This window comes from Palaemon carinicauda, chromosome 23, assembly GCF_036898095.1.
Source record: "Palaemon carinicauda isolate YSFRI2023 chromosome 23, ASM3689809v2, whole genome shotgun sequence".
NCBI classification, from domain to species: Eukaryota; Metazoa; Arthropoda; class Malacostraca; order Decapoda; family Palaemonidae; genus Palaemon; species Palaemon carinicauda.
In genome coordinates, this window is record NC_090747.1 from 90,947,137 (window position 1) to 90,964,717 (window position 17,581).

Genomic DNA, 17,581 nt, shown 5'->3' on the forward strand with positions numbered 1-17,581 from the left:
TCTAGGCGCTTCTCAAGAAAAGAATTTGACCACCCGCCAAATCAACCAGGATGCGAAAGGCTTCTTAGCCTTCCGGACAACCCAAAAACAACAATAAAAACATTTCAAGAGAAAGATTAAAAAGGTTATGGAATTAGGGGAATGTAGTGGTTGAGCCCTCACCCACTACTGCACTCGCTGCTACGAATGGTCCCAGGGTGTAGCAGTTCTCGTAAAGAGACTGGACATCTTTAAGATAAAAAGACGCGAACACTGACTTGCTTCTCCAATAGGTTGCGTCCATTATACTTCGCAGAGATCTATTTTGTTTAAAGGCCACTGAAGTTGCGACAGCTCTAACTTCATGTGTCCTTACCTTCAGCAAAGCTTGGTCTTCCTCACTCAGATGGGAATGAGCTTCTCGTATTAACAGTCTGATAAAATAGGATAAGGCATTCTTTGACATAGGCAAAGATGGTTTCTTAACAGAACACCATAAAGCTTCTGACTGTCCTCGTAAAGGTTTAGTTCGTCTTAAATAGAACTTAAGAGCTCTAACAGGGCATAAGACTCTTTCTAGTTCATTTCCAACCATATTTGATAGGCTTGGAATATCGAACGATTTCGGCCAAGGACGAGAAGGTAGCTCGTTTTTGGCTAGAAAACCAAGCTGTAAAGAACATGTAGCCGTTTCAGATGAAAATCCGATGTTCCTGCTGAAGGCGTGAATCTCACTGACTCTTTTAGCTGTGGCTAAGCAAACCAGGAAGAGTCTTTAAAGTGAGATCTTTAAAGGAGGCTGATTGTAGTGGCTCGAACCTTTCTGACATAAGGAATCTTAGTACCACGTCTAAATTCCAACCAGGTGTAGCCAAACGACGCTCCTTCGTGGTCTCAAAAGACTTAAGAAGGTCCTGTAGATCTTTGTTGTTGGAAAGATCTAAGCCTCTGTGACGGAAGACTGTTGCCAACATGCTTCTGTAACCCTTGATAGTGGGAGCTGAAAGAGATCTTTCTTTCCTCAGGTATAAAAGGAAGTCAGCTATTTGAGTTACAGAGGTACTGGTCGAGGATACTGATACTGACTTGCACCAGTTTTGGAAGACTTCCCACTTCGACTGGTAGACTCTAAGAGTGGATGTCCTCCTTGCTCTAGCAATCGCCCTGGCTGCCTCCTTCGAAAAGCCTCTAGCTCTCGAGAGTCTTTCGATAGTCTGAAGGCAGTCAGACGAAGAGCGTGGAGGCCTTGGTGTACCTTCTTTACGTGTGGCTGACGTACAAGGTCCACCCTTAGAGGAAGAGTTCTGGGAACGTCCACTAGCCATCGAAGTACTGTACCTCGGTGAACCATTCTCTCGCGAGCCAGAGGGGAGCAACTAACGTCAACCTTGTCCCTTCGTGAGAGGCGAACTTCTGCAGTACCTTGTTGACAATCTTGAACGGGGGGAATGCATATAGGTCTAGATGTGACCAATCCAGTAGAAAGGCATCTATATGAACTGCTGCTGGGTCCGGGATTGGCGAGCAATATATTGGGAGCCTCTTGGTCATCGAGGTTGCGAAGAGATCTATGGTAGGCTGGCCCCATGGGGCCCACAGTCTCTTGCATACATCCTTGTGTAGGGTCCATTCTGTTGGAATGATTTGTCCCTTCCGACTGAGGCAATCTGCCATGACATTTAAGTTGCCTTGGATGAACCTCGTTACTAGAGAAATGTTTAGATCTTTTGACCAGGTGAGGAGGTCCCTTGCGATCTCGTACAACGTCATAGAGTGGGTCCCTCCTTGCTTGGAGATGTATGCCAAAGCCGTGGTGTTGTCCGAGTTCACCTCCACCACTTTGCCTTGAAGGAGAGACCTGAAGCTTTTCAAGGCCAGATGAACTGCCAGTAGCTCCTTGCAGTTGATATGCAACGTTCTTTGACTCGAGTTCCAAGTTCCCGAGCATTCCCGACCGTCTAATGTCGCGCCCCAGCCCGTGTCCGATGCGTCCGAGAAGAGAACGTGGTTGGGAGTCTGAACAGCCAGGGGCAGACCCTCTCTGAGGCTGATACTGTCCTTCCACCAAGTCAGGGAAGACTTCATCTTCTCGGAAATGGGGATCGAGACCGCTTCTAGCGTCTTGTCCTTTTTCCAGTAAACAGCTAGGTGATATTGAAGGGGACGGAGGTGTAGTCTTCATAACGAAACGAACTGTTCCAGGGATGATAGTGTCCCTATCAGACTCATCCACTGCCTGACTGAACATCGTTCCCTCTTCAGCATGTTCTGGATGCATAACTGGGCTTGACTTGTTCTGGGGGCCGACGGAAAAGCCCGAAAAGCTTGACTGGGAATCTCCATCCCTAAATACACAATAGTTTGGGATGGGACCAGTTGAGACTTTTCCATATTGACCAGGAGACCCAATTCCTTGGTCAGATCTAGAGTCCACTTTAGATCCTTCAGACAGCGACGACTGGAAGAAGCTCTTAGAAGCCAGTCGTCCAAATAGAGGGAGGCTCTGATGTCCGCTAAATGAAGGAATTTGGCTATATTCCTCATCAGCCTCGTAAACACAAGAGGAGCTGTGCTTAGGCCAAAGCACAGGGCTTGAAACTGGTAGACAACCTTTTTGTAAACGAATCTCAGAAAAGGTTGGGAGTCTGGGTGGATGGGGACGTGAAAGTATGCGTCCCTTAGGTCTAAAGAGACCATCCAGTCTTCCTTTCTGACCGCTGCTAGAACGGACTTTGTGGTCTCCATGGCGAACGTCTGCTTTGTGACAAAGACATTCAGCGCACTGACGTCTAGCACCGGCCTCCACCCTCCTGTCTTCTTTACCACTAAGAAGAGACGGTTGTAGAAGCCCGGGGATTGATGGTCCAGGACTTTGACTACCGCTCCCTTTTCTAGCAAGAGAGACACCTCCTGCTTCAATGCTCGTCTCTTGTCTTCCTCTCTGTACCTGGGAGAGAGATCGATGGGAGACGTTACTAGAGGGGGTTTTCGTACAAACGGGATCTTGTACCCCTCTCTGAGCAACTTCACAGATTGTGCATCTGCGCCTCTCTTCTCCCAGGTCTGCCAGAAGTTCTTGAGTCTGGCTCCCACTGCTGTCTGAAGAAGGTGGCAGTCAGACTCTGCCTTTAAAGGACTTGGTTCCTTTCTTCTTCCCACGTCTCCCTTCGGCACGAGCACCTCCTCTGCTGGAGGTTCTGCCACGAAAGGGCGGAATAAATCTGGACGCTGGAGTGTCCATCCTGGGTCTTGACAAGGTAGGTAAAGGGGTGGCTTTGCGGGCAGAGGACGCAACCAGGTCATGGGTGTCCTTCTGAATCAAAGAAGCAGCAATCTCCTTAATCAAGTCCTCTGGAAAAAGGCACTTTGAGAGAGGAGCAAACAGAAGTTCTGATCTTTGACACGGAGTCACTCCAGCTGACAGGAAAGAGCAAAGATTCTCACGTTTCTTGAGGACCCCGGATACGAACGAAGCCGCAAGCTCACTAGATCCGTCACGTATGGCCTTGTCCATGCAGGACATTATGAGCAAGGAAGATTCCTTGTCAGAAGGGGAGATCTTCCTGCTCAAAGCTCCCAGACACCAGTCCAAAAAGTTGAAGACCTCGAAGGCTCTAAACACTCCTTTCAACAGATGGTCTAGGTCCGAAGGTGACCAGCAAATCTTAGAGCGTCTCATGGCTAGCCTGCGGGGAGAGTCTACAAGACTTGAGAAGTCGCCCTGGGCAGAGGCAGGAACTCCCAAGCCGAGAACTTCTCCCGTGGCATACCAGACGCTCGATCTGGAAGAGAGTTTAGCAGGGGGAAACATAAAGGCTGTCTTCCCTAGACTCTTTTTGGACTGCATCCAATCTCCTAAAACTCGTAAAGCTCTCTTGGACGAGCGTGCGAGGACGAGTTTCGTAAAGGCAGGCGAGGATAACTGCGTACCTAAAGCAAACTCTGACGGAGGAGAGCGTGGAGTCACAGACACAAACTGGTCCGGATACATCTCTTTGAACAGAGCAAGAACTTTTCTAAAGTCCAAAGAGGGTTGCGTGGTCTTGGGTTCGTCAAGGTCCGAATGTGGTTCATCAACGTGTGCCGCCTCGTCATCATCAGAGAGTCCATCATCCGAGAATTGAGGAGGAAGCGGCAAAGGAGTAGGAATCGGCTGGTCAGCTGAGTCCGGTAGCACGGGTGCACGCGTGACTGAACCGGACGCAACGTCATGGAACTGTTGCCCAGTCTGTGAACTGGCAACAACCATAGCAGCGCGGGGACGCATAGCGTCTACTCCAGACTGTCTAGTCTGATGTGGGCGAGCAGAGGCAACCACACTGGGTTGCGGAGGTTGACGCACCGCGTCAAAACAAAACAACTTAGACTGTTGTACCTCGCGAACGTCAACGGAAGGTTCCGTGCGTCGCTGAACGTCAACATGCGGCTGGCAGGGTACACTGGAACGCATGGGTGGCGGGACTCTCTCAGCTGGAGTGCGGAAGAAGGTCGCCTCAGCGTCCACAGGACGCACAACCGTGGTTGGTTGTAGGCAAGAGGTTGGTTCAGCATCAACCTTCTCCGCACGAAAGTCCTGCATCAGTGACGTTAACTGATACTGCATGGTCTGCAGCAAAGACCACTTAGGGTCTACAGGAGCAGGTGCGGCGACAGACGGTGTGACTGCCTGAGGCGGTACCGCTTTGCCTCTCTTAGGAGGTGAGCAGTCGTCGGAAGACTGCAGCGAGTCCGAACTGACCCAGTGGCTACAACTGGGCCGTTGGACTTGCGCGGAAGGGACCGACTTGCGCTTAAGAGGCCGCGAGACCTTGGTCCATGGTTTCTTACGAGAAACCTCTTCCGCAGACGAGGAATAAATGGGCTCTCTCGTCTCTGTGTGGGTGGGGCGATCTTGGGTAGATACGCCCGAAACCACGGAGGGAACGTCTGTTCGCTGATTAAAGCCTCTCGAACCCTTTGGTCGTACGACATTGCTTCTCCCCTGGACTTGGGAGCTTGCAAGAGGTCCCGGACTAGGAGGACGACAGGCACGAACAGACGAACCCTCAAGCGCAACACTATCCACAACACTATCACTCACTTTATCACTACCCACTGCACTCTTACACTTCAGCTCCTTGACGTCTGCCATGAGCTGGTTACGGTCACTAGCCAAGGACTCGACTCTCTCACCCAGAGCTTGGATGGCACGCATCATATCTGCCATCGAAGGTTCTTGAGTGTCAGAAGGGGGATTAGGAGCAACCACTACAGGGGAAGGAATAGGTTGTGGGGCATGAGGAGAGGAAAATTCAACGGAGCGAGATGAACTTCTCCTGACTCTATCTCTCTCTAGCTTACGTGTATATTTCTGGAATTCGATAAAATCGAATTCCGAAAGCCCAACGCATTCCTCACATCGATCTTCCAATTGACAGGTTTTATCCCGACAATTGGAACAAACAGTGTGAGGATCGATAGAGGCCTTCGGAAGACGCCTTGAACAGTCCCTAGCATTACACTTCCTGAATTTAGGGACTTGAGAAAGGTCAGCCATTTTGAATTGGTCAAAGGGGAATTAAAAAACTATCCAAAGTCATCAACAAATAATCCGATATCAACAAAAGAATGCAAGGATTTATTGAAGATAAAGCCTGCAAAGCGAAAGCTCAAAACTAGAAACGTGTACTTCACCAAAAAGTTGTGAAAACCAATCCAGTTAGCAACAGCGAATTAGTAGGTCTTGCCGGTGGCACGACAGAGAGAAAATTGAGTTCTTTGTTTACATTGAGTACTGAGTACCTGCACGACAGATGGTGCTGTTGAAGTACACCCCCTACCTGCATAGCGATCGCTGGCGGATTTTGAACGTAGAGTTTTCTGTCGAGCAGCAGAGCTGCAGCTTATATAATCACCGGCTAAGTTAAATATTGAAAAATACAAATTACTTAAAACATTTGTGATATTTACTTACAGTATAGAGAGGTTATTCTGGAATTTTATAAAATGATTGCCTACAATGTAGCCTTCATACATGAGTGATGAGTCCTCAAATTTACAAATTATTTGAAAATGTCTATATTTCATGAAAGATTATATAATGTATCTTGTTTATTAATACATTCTATCTTTTGGTTACTTTGTACGAAGGACACTGTATTATTGATAAGTCCATTCTCTCTCCTAAGGGTCAATGGTGTTCATAGTAATATTTTGATTAGAATATTAGAAATCAAACTTTGATATATGAAGCAAGCACATGTATGGAATAGATATACTGTATAGTGACCATCTCTTCTCTTAATTTCTGTTTGGGAATTAATTTACTCGAGATCAAGTAAATTCATGAATTTTTGGTAAATTTGAAAATAGTATCAATGGATATTTTATATGAAAATGGCTAAGATTTTTTTTTACTTTTACAGACGGAATCCCTGGTTATATTTGAGCTAAGAAAAGTAGTCCTGCCTATTGTGAAAAGGCTTACAATTATTGACTATCAACATTTGATGGCACCCAAACAGATTGAAGGACGTAACACTTTACACGGATTAATTGTTACTGAAGAAAATTGTCACAAATATCATCTTGTCGAGGAGTCAGATGAGTGGAAAGAAATAATTGACAGTATAACCCTCAGTTTTGAATGTGGAAATGGTAAGTTTGTAATATTATTCTAAATTTTTTTAGATTGAGTTCAGTATTTCTGGAAGCATAAAATGGTAGGCTTGAAATCATAGCATAAGGTACAGTTGATCAAGTCATTTTTAAAATCTTATTGGAGAATTGTAATAGTGTATGTTGCCATAACGATTCCAGCTGTACCTTACATTGTTTATCCTTTGAAATAATATTGAATGAATTTTATGATAGTGAATAACATATATGTTATTTCAATGAAATTATTCACCCATGTACTATTCATTAAAAATAGAAAGAGCTCAATTTATATCAAAAGAATTAATCAGAAAAGACCATTTAGAAGGTTTGGGGAAAGCCAATGATTGACGTATTTGCAACTTCAGTGAACAAAAAATTGGACCTGTATTGTTTTCAAGTTCAAGATCTTCAAGCTTGTGCAATGAATGCCATGCTCTAGGATTGGTCAAATCAAGATATTAGTGGAAGCCCCTTATCTGCCATATTTGTCTAATCAACAACAAATTCTGAAAATCATAAAATAGTAGGATGATTCTCATACGAGTAGATCCCTTTTGGCTCTGGGAAAATGGTTCCCAGACTTGTGGCCTTCTACAACAAGACACCTAATTCAGTTAACAAACAGGACAGATCTTCACACCACATTGTCAGTTAATGCACCAAAATCCCCTCATACTACACCTAACTCCATGGAGGTTCTCCACCATCTCTTAAAAAATAAAGTGTTTTGCCAACTTTCTGAAGTCTAGATTAGAGCATCCAATATGGCAGTAGGTTATATCAATATTAATGGTATTGTTATTTTTAAATATTTAACTTAGCCGGTGAATATATAATAGCTGAGCCTCTGGCGGCTCGACAGAAAAAACATACAAAAACTCGCGAGCGATCGCTATGAAGGTTGCGGGTGTGCCCACTAGCGCCAACTATCGGCCAGATACCGTATATACATGTAAACAGACCCAATTTTTCTCTGTCGGCCTTAACGACAAGACGTATCAATACTCGCTGTATAACCTGGAGTTTTCTCAACATATTTGGTGAAGTACTTCCTTTTGGTTTGAGCTTTCGCAGTGCAGGTGTTTTATCTTCAACTTAAATCTTGAACTCGTTTATGGATAGATTTAATTTTTGATGACTTTGGATTGTTTTTTGGACTTTCTTTGACTTTTAAATGGCCGACCCTTCCCTTAGTACGGAAGTGTGTTTTAGGCTTTTAGCAATTATCTTATCACGTTATAAATTGTTGTTGTTAATGATAGATTTTCCTCTATATATTTTATATCTCAACTGCCTTTATTAGGCCTCTTCGATTAGCTTTCCATTTATAATAAACATCAAGATAAATTTTAATGATTTGTTTATATGCGACCTTTCCTATTCCTCCTCTAAACCGAGAGTAGGCGGTCCTAACTTGGAAACCGAAGTTAAACAACGTTGAGCCCTTTCAATCGTAAATAACTTTTACAGAGCAAATGATTTAAAACTTATTAAATGAATATTTTTTAGTAGATATTTTATGAAAGATTTTCTTTGAATAGTCTTCGTACTGTTTCAAAGATGAACTAACGTTTAGTTTATTTATGCTACGCAGTTTGCGCTCTATCGTTACGATAGAGAGAGGAATCACGGTTTCACTTTGCAGAAAGAGTAAATCGATTCTGACGTTTTGTTCATTCTTCTTTCAAACTTTAATGTTTTAAATACTATTTTAAAGGAACTTGTTAATTGAAAAACCTTTCAGTTTTTTCCTTTGGTCAAATAACCTGTTTATTGACGAAAGGTAAGTGGGCTCTTCTCTTCGGTGCGAAATCAAGAGAGAGAGAGAGGAAGAGAGAACGTTTCGATCTTTATTCTCGTCCCAAGCGAGTAACGTTGTTCTCGAGTCAGTTTTTTACTCTCGTCCCTAGTCTCTGTACGGGGAGAAAGGATAAAACGTTTTTAGTTTTTATTCTCGTCCCAAGGCACTGTACGGTGAGAGATTGAAAACGTAGTTTTGAATGAACTAGTGTTTAGTCGCCTTCCCAGCCACTGATCTTTTTATCTTAATATATGTTTACTGTTTTTTGCTTGTATTAATGTGCTTACATTATACGACTGATTTCGCAATTATAACCTTTTGATGAGGGTAGAATTGCGTGCTTCAGGTAGAAATCAGTTTTATTCATACCTAATGTGAATTGTTGTAAAATTCGATTTCAGTGAAGTAAGTGCAAAACAGAAAATCGTAGTGATAAAGTGATAATTGCGCAAAGTGTTATCAGTGTTGCGACCGAGGGTTCGTCTGTTCGTGCCTGTCGTTCGCCTAGTCCGAGACCTCTTGCAAGCTCCCAAGCCCAGGGGAGAAGTAATGTCGTACGACTTATGGGTTCGAGAGGACTTGATCAGCGAACAGACGATCCCTCTATGGTTTCAGGCGTGTCTCATCAACACCGCCCCTACCATAAGACGAGCGAGACGATTTTCTCCTCGTCATCTGAAGGCTTTTCGCATAAGAAACCGTGGAACAAGGTTTCGAGGCCCTTTAAGCGAAAGTCAGTCCTTTCAGGACAGGTCCAGCGTCCTGGTTGTAAACATTAGGACAGCTCTGACCCTATGCAGTCATCGGAAGACTGCTCGCCGCCTAAACAAAAGCGTAACACAGGCTCCGAGAGTCTTTTTGTAGGCAAGGTTTTGCAGTCACAGACGTTACTCTCGTCTCTTACCGCAACCATTCCCGTTGATCCTAAAGGGGTTGTACGGCAAGACATGCAGAATAAGCTTGCCTCTCTTATGGAGGACTATTCTGTTGAGCAGGTTCACGATGATCCTCGCCGCTTAGCTGATCGAGATCTTGGCCGTCAGCCGCCCAAACGAGCCTTTGCTCGTCCTGTTTACATTGACGTTACAAAGTCACGTCAATCGTGTTTTGTAGACCCTCACTCGATGCAGTCCCGTGTTGACTCTCAGCCACTTGTGGACGTTCAGCCGCTGCCGCTTGCTCTTGTTGACGTTCAGGACGTTCACCAACCAGCATAGTTGACTTGTTTTGACGTTGAGCGTCATGCACCGCAGTCAAGAGTTGTTTTGACTGCTCAGTCTAAGCAGTCAAGGCAGTCTCGAGTTGACGTCGAACGTCCTCCCGCACCTGTTGTTGTTACTGGTCAGTCCTTTAAGCAGTTACATGACATAGCGTCCTTGACTGCTACTGTTGCTCCTTTGCGTGTGGACTCTGCTTGTCAAGCATTGCCACCACGGCAGGTCTCTCCCTTGCTTGAGACTCGGCTATTGTTGGACAAGGTTCCTTCAGATGAGGAAGTTGCTGATCCCCCTCCTACTGATATTCCCTTGAGGACTCTGTCAGACGGAGAGGAGCCTAAAGCTGCTCAGCCCTCTATGGACTTTAAATAAATCATGCTGATTTTTAAGGATCTTTGTCCGGATCTTTTTGTAACTGCTGCTCCTCGTTCGCCTAAACGTCAGAGTTTACACTAGGCCTAGCTACTTCGAAGCTGTTGTTTTATAAGCTAGTGCTCTCTCGCTCTTCTAAGAGAGCTTTACGTTTGCTAGGCGACTGGTTAATCACCAGGAGGAGTTTGGGGGAGACAGCCTTTGCTTTCCCTACTTTTAAGCTGGCTTATAGAGCGAGAGTCTGATATGACACGGGAGAAATTCTCGGCTTGGGAGTTCCTGCCTCTGCCCAGATAGACTTCTCAAACCTCATAGACTCTCCCTGGCGCCTGGCCATGAGACGCTCCAAGATTTTATGGTCGACTTCAGAGCTAGACCATCTCCTGTTAGGAGTTTTTTCGAGCGTTTGAAGTTTTGCTGTACAATTATGTCATGCATAAACAAGGCTTTCAGGGATGGCTCCAATGATCTGACAGCCACGTTCTCTGCAGGAACAAGTCCCTCAGGGATGGCTCCAATGATCTGGCAGCCATGTTCACTGCAGGAGTACGTAAGAGGCAAGTGCGCTCAATGTGTTCATTGTCAAGACAAACTTCACGATGAAGTCTACCAGGCTGTCTTGACAGCATTAATGGAAGGCGACTGGATGGTCTCTCTCGACCTTCAGGAGACATACTTCCACATTCCTATACACCCGGATTACCAACCGTTTCTGAGGTTTGTTTACAGGAATGTGGGGTACCAGTTTCGAGCCCTGTGCTTTGGCCTCAGTCCTGCTCCTCTCGTGTTTACGAGGCTCATGAGGAATGTGGCAAAATCCCTCCATCTATCGGGGATCCGAGCCTCCCTGTACTTGGACTACTGGCTTCTCAGAGCATCGTCCAGTCTTCGCTGTCTGCAGGATCTACATTGGACGTTGAGTCTGGCCAGGGAGTTGGGACTTTTGGTCAACCTAAAAGTCCCAACTGATCCCATCCCAGATTATTCTATATTTGGGGATGGAGATTCGCAGTCCAGTTTTTTTTTTTTTTTTTCGGGCTTTTCCGTCTGCCACCCGAATAGAACAAGCCCTGCTCGAAGTCCAACTAATGCTGAAAAGAGAACGTTTGTTCAGTCAGGAGTTGGAACAGTCTCGTAGGGACTCTCTCATCCCTGGAGCAGTTTGTCTCACTAGGGAGACTACACCTTCTGCCTCTCCGGTTCCATCTAGCCTCTCACTGGAACTAGGACAAGACGTTAGAGACGTTATCATTCCCAGTCTCCGAACCAGTAAAGGCATGCCTGAAATGGTGGGACAGCAATATCAGTCTGAGAGAGGGACTATCCCTAGCAGTCAAGAACCCAAACCACGTGTTGTTCTCAGACGCGTCGGATTTGGGTTGGGGTGCGACCCTGGACGGTCGGGAATGCTCGGGTCTGTGGACCTCAAGTCAGAAGAGCATGCACATCAACGGCAAGGAGCTATTAGCAGTCCACTTGGCCTTGATGATATTCGAAAGCTTCTTCGAAACTAAGTGGTAGAGGTCAACTCAGACAACACCACAGCTTTAGCGTACATCTCCAAGCAAGGAGGCACACACTCCTTCACGCTGCTCGAGATCGCAAGGGACCTTCTCTTATGGTCAAGAAATCGAGGCATCTCCCTGTTGACGAGATTCATCCAGGGGTACTTGAACGTCTTGGCAGACTGTCTCAGTCGGAGGGGTCAGGTGATACCCACGGAATGGACCCTCCACAAGGACGTGGGCAAGAGTCTTTGGGCTACTTGGGGTCAACCCACCATAGACCTCTTTGCCTCCTCGTTGACCAGAAGGTTACCAATCTATTGCTCTCCAGTCCTAGATACAGAAGCAATCCACATAGACGCGTTTCTACTGGATTGGTCTCTTCTGGACTTATATGCATTCCCACCATTCAAGATAGTCAACAAGGTACTGCAGAAGTTCGCCTCTCACGAAGGGACAAGGTTGACGTTGGTTGCTACCCTCTGGCCCGCGAGAGAGTGGTTCACCGAGGTACTTCAATGGCTGGTAGACTTTCCAAGAAGTCTTCCTCTAAGGGTAGATCTGTTACGTCAGCCCCACGTAAAGAATGTCCATCAAAGCCTCCCCGCTCTTCGTCTGACTTCCTTCAGACTATCGAAAGACTCTCAAGAGCTCGAGGCTTTTCGAAGGAGGCAGCCAGTGCGATTGCAAGAGCGAGGAGAGCTTCTACCATTAGAGTATACCAGTCGAAGTGGGAAGTCTTTCGAGACTGGTGCAAGTCAGCATCTGTGTCCTCGTCCAGTACCTCTGTAGCCCAAATCTCAGATTTTCTTTTACATCTGAGAAAGGTTCGCTCCCTTTCAGCTCCCACGATTAAGGGCTACAGGAGCATGTTGGCTTCGGTCTTTCGACATAGAGGCTTAGATCTTTCCAACAATAAAGATCTCCAAGATCTCCTTAAGTCTTTCGAGACCTCTAAGGAACGTCGTTTGGCAACTCCTGGATGGAACTTAGACGTGGTCCTAAGGTTCCTCATGTCAGACAGGTTTGAGCCATTACATTCAGCCTCCCTGAAGGATCTCACCCTCAAGACACTTTTCCTAGTGTGCTTGGCTTCGGCTAAAAGGGTCAGTGAACTTCATGCCTTCAGTAAGAACATCGGCTTTTCTACAGAAAAAGCCACTTGTTCACTTCAACTTGGTTTCCTGGCCAAAAATGAACTGCCTTCTCGTCCTTGGCCTAAATCTTTTGATATTCCTTGCTTATCAGAGATCGTAGGCAACGAACTGGAAAGAGTATTATGTCCTGTTAGAGCTCTTAAGTTCTATTTAGCTCGTACTAAGTCATTACGAGGTAAATCTGAGGCATTATGGTGCTCAGTTAAGAAACCATCATTGCCTATGTCAAAGAATGCTTTGTCATATTTTATCAGATTTTTAATACGAGAAGCTCATTCTCACTTGAATGAGAAAGACCGATGTTTGCTTAAGGTTAAGACGCACGAAGTTAGAGCTATAGCAACTTCCGTGGCCTTCAAGCAAAATAAATCTCTGCAAAGTATTATGGACGCGACTTTTTGGAGAAGCAAGTCAGTGTTCGCGTCATTTTACTTAAAAGATGTCCAGACTCTTTACGAGGACTGCTACACACTGGGTCCATTCGTTGCAGCGAGTGCAGTAGTGGGTGAGGGTTCTACCACTACATTACCCTAATTCCAATATCCTTTTTAATCTGTCTCTTGAAATGTTTTTAATATTGTTTTTTGGGTTGTACGGAAGGCTAAGAAGCCTTTCGCATCCTGATTGATTTGGCGGGTGGTCAAAGTCATTTCTTGAGAGCGCCCAGATTAGGGGTTTGATGAGGTCCTGTTGTATGGGTTTCAGCCCTTAATACTTCAGCTCCTGGGAATCTTTCAGCATCCTAAGAGGATCGCTGGGCTTCGTGAGGAAGACAGACTAATAAGGCAGAGTAATCGTCTAAGTCGACTTCCTTACCAGGTACCTTTATATATTTGGGTTTTGTTATGATATAACTGTCAAAAACTCTAAGCATATACGCTGTAAACTTAATTAACTCTGGTCTCTACCCACCACCATGGGTGTGAATCAGCTATTATATATTCACCGGCTAAGTTAAATATTTAAAAATGATATTTTAATTATAAAATAAATTTTTGAATATACTTACCCGGTGAATATATAAATTAAAGGCCCCCCCTTCCTCCCCGATAGAGACCCAGCGGGATGAGAAAAATTGGGTCTGTTTACATGTATATACGGTATCTGGCCGATAGTTGGCGCTAGTGGGCACACCCGCAACCTTCATAGCGATCGCTCGCGAGTTTTTGTGTGTTTTTTCTGTCGAGCCGCCAGAGGCTCAGCTATTATATATTCACCGGGTAAGTATATTAAAAAATTTATTTTATAATTAAAATATCATTTTTCTTGGTGGGAGGATAGGAAAAGGTTAGCATTTAAAGACTACTAATTTGAATATTATTAGATACATGAGGATTTAAAGGTATGGCAAAGGTTTCTCTGATCATTTAGTTTAAGGTTATAGGTATATTTGTTCTGAAATGAACACAGCCATCTCCTTTGATGGGAATATGATTTCAGCTTGGCTGGAAACAGCTGTTAAACTTCTAACAAGGTAGTAGTGCAGTAGTCAGTTTGAGGGGAAGGGTAAGCCCCTTCCAGCCGACAGTCAGCTATGTACCCACTTTTGATTTTGGCCGCAAGCTGTACTGACATGCTTCTTGCTGCCATTGCTGGCTGTTAAACTTTGTTTAGCTTTTCCTTTTTGTAATTTGTGCTTGTGATATGCAGATATGCAGGTGCTACCTTGTAAAGCAACAGTGGATCCTTATCATCTTTTTATGCTTTGGGCACTACTGCATGCAGTCATGCTCTAGCGACGAATGCAGGTCGTGGCCTCCTCTACTGTGGGTGAAATTTGGCAGGAAGAGGAAGGAAAAGACTATGAGGGATCCTTCTGCTTTGAATGTGGGAGGGGCTGAATATGGTCAAATGTTTGTTTCAAGTGCTCAACACTACACTTATAGCACACAGGATCAAAACTGGAGATGATTATATTTGAACTAATTTTATGTTATTACGTGATGGTAATTTCAAAAAGATTTATTTTTAAAAAATGTAAATTTTTTCGTTAACAAATAAGGAAGTTACTGATAATTCTATATTAATTCTATTTCCTTATTTTATTTCGCTGAAATAAAAAATCTTCTAATAGAAAGTTATTCAAGCATACATAATTAGATAAAAATAATCTAATGTCAAAATTACATTTTTTCATAGAGAGAGAGATAATCTTCTCTTGTAACTGTAATATATATTTATATTTTTAATCATACAGTATTATGTACTGTCTATCAAATGATACTTAAACATAACGTATGTGTGATCTTCTTTTAATAATTTTTATTACTGAATTAGATTTACTAAACAACGGGTTTATCACTGAATATCTTTAAAGTTGAGCAGTTCTGCTTTGCGTGGTTGGTTTGAAAATTCGGCCCGCGAGGGTAATTACAGTACAGTATTATGAAACCGTGAGTATGGGGTTTGTTATGATATGGTACACACTTTTCTGTATCACAAATGACCGAATCCACAAAGATCGAACCCGCGATTAATGAGGGCCAATTGTAATCCATCACTTGCCAGGTCTACAACATAGAGGATTTCAGCTTAAGAACAACCCTTAAATGCCGGGGCCATGAAACCCACTGGTTCTGTGTCTGGGATTCAAGAGGTGTAAGGAACCCTTACTCTTTTAGCATCCAAGATGCTCAAGTTTCATGTTCCCGGGTCAAGTTTCTGGGACTTCCTCCCATGTAAGGAAGAGTCTCTTATAGTAAAGGATGATGGGTTGTGTTTGTGTAGGAACAAATAAAATTTTTTTTAAAGTAATTCGTATTTTTCCTAACTCTACAACTCTGAGTGTTTTGCTCAAATTTTTCCGCCATTACTGGGTCCCTGAAAAAGTCTCAGGCTTCCATCTAAGTGAGATGTTAGTGAGCGGGTGGGTGGGGCAGAGTGGTCGCCTCCTGGCTACCTGCTGGTTGTTTACTTCTTCTTCTTCTTTGTCTACATCTTTTCCCACTTCTGTGTGGGGGTCGATGTCCATCCTCACCCTTTTACTTCTACAATTCCTTAGTCTGCAATCAGTTACCACTAACTTGTTTACATCTCGTTTTAATTTCAACTGTCGTGTTCCAGCTTTGCTGTTATCTCTTCTCCTTAAGTAAAGGACTCGGGTTTGTAGTTATGAAGAATTAAAATACTTTAAAATTTGTGATATCTAAGCCTTGAGAGGAAAGAATAAAGTTATTTGTATAATACCAAATCTGAAGAACACTTATATAGAAAAGACATTTTTACACTAGGTCTCGAAAACTCACTAATATTCCTGAATTAGTATTGATATATTGCATAACTGTCTTTGCTGTGCAATATCTGGTCTTGTATAATTCAATGCATATATGTCTTCAGTTGAGGTGCATTCATGAGTATTTGAGTGACTACACCTTCACTGGATAAGCATGAAAGCATTGAGTTATATAAGACAGAATGCAGCACAGCATATATATAATAGGAAAGAGTAAGTTGAGACTGATACTCTTATACAAGTGAATTTTGAAGCCCTTCTAATACTGTAATGGTTTTTATTGTCTTTTCTATCAATCTGTATTTAACATTATATAATTGTGATTACATTCCCATGAAAGTTTGTTTTAATTCCTAGATTTTCCCACTGATAAAAGATTTTGTGAGTGTTAAACCTGCAAATGTTAACCCTTTTACCCCCAGGCTATTTGGAAATTTCCAACCCTTAACCCCCGGGAGGTTATTTTTTTCCCAGCACATTTTGCAGTATATTTTTCAATATTAAACTTAGCTGTTGATCATATAAGCTGTCAGCTCTGCTGCCCGACAGAAAAACCTAAGGACAAAATACGCCAGCGATCGCTATACAGGTGGGGGTGTACATCAACAGCGCCATCTGTCGAGCAGGTACTCAAGTACTCCATATAAACACAGAACCAATTTTCTCTCTGTCGTGCCACTGGCAAGACCTACTAAATACGCTGTTGCTTACTGGATTGATTTTCACAGATTGGTGAAGTACTCATTTCTAGTTATTAGCTTTCGCTTTGCAGAGGTTATCTTCAATACTTCCTTGCATTCTTTGATTGAATTTTGGATTATTTGTTGACGACTTGGATAGATTTTGAATTCCCCTTTGACTAATTCAAGATGGCTGACCCTTCTCAAGTCCCTAAATACAGGAAGTGTAGTGCTAGGGACTGTTCAAGGCGTCTTCCGAAGGCCTCTATCGATCCGCACACCATTTGTTCCAATTGTCGGGGTAAAACCTGTCAATTGGAAGATCGATGTGAGGAATGCGTTGGGCTTTCGGAATTCGATTTTCTCGAATTCCAGAAATATTCACGTAGGCTAGAGAGAGATAGAGTCAGGAGGAGTTCATCTCGCTCAGTTGATTTTTCCTCTCCCCATGCCCAACAACCTATTCCTTCCCCTGTAGTGGTTGCTCCTGATCCCCCTTCTAGCACTCAACAACCTTCGATGGCAGATATGATGCGTGCCATCCAGGCTCTGGGTGAGAGAGTCGAGTCATTGGCGAGTGACCGTAACCAACTCATGGCAGACGTCAGGGAGTTGAAGGGTAAGAGTGCAGTGGGTAGTGACCTAGTGAGTGGAAGTGTTGTGAAAAGTGTTAGTGTTGCGCTTGAGGGTGCGTCTGTTCGTGCCTGTCGTCCTCCCAGTCCGGGACCTCTTGCAAGCTCCCAAGCCCAGGGGAGAAGCAATGTCGTACGACCAAAGGGTTCGACAGGCTTTAATCAGCGGACAGACGTTCCCTCCGTGGTTTCGGACGTATCTTGCCAAGATCGCCCCACCCACAAGAAGACGAGAGAGCCCATTTATTCCTCGTCTGCGGAAGATGTTTCTCGGAAGAAACAATGGACCAAGGTCTCACGACCTCTCAAACGCAAGGTCCCTTCCGCGCAAGTCCAACGGCCCAGTTGTAGCCACTGGGTCAGTTCG

The 17,581-nt window shown here is 44.2% G+C and overlaps 1 protein-coding gene across 2 annotated transcripts in view; it reads left to right on the top strand.

The window, feature by feature from the left end:
- Positions 1-17,581, top strand: part of LOC137617228 (polynucleotide 5'-hydroxyl-kinase NOL9-like) — a 114,921-nt gene that overhangs the window by 78,479 nt on the left and 18,861 nt on the right. For both annotated transcript variants that reach the window (XM_068347168.1, XM_068347167.1), the window contains exon 4: positions 6,384-6,615. In XM_068347168.1, coding sequence (XP_068203269.1) covers positions 6,384-6,615 — 232 coding nt within the window. The remainder of the gene's footprint in view (positions 1-6,383; positions 6,616-17,581) is intronic.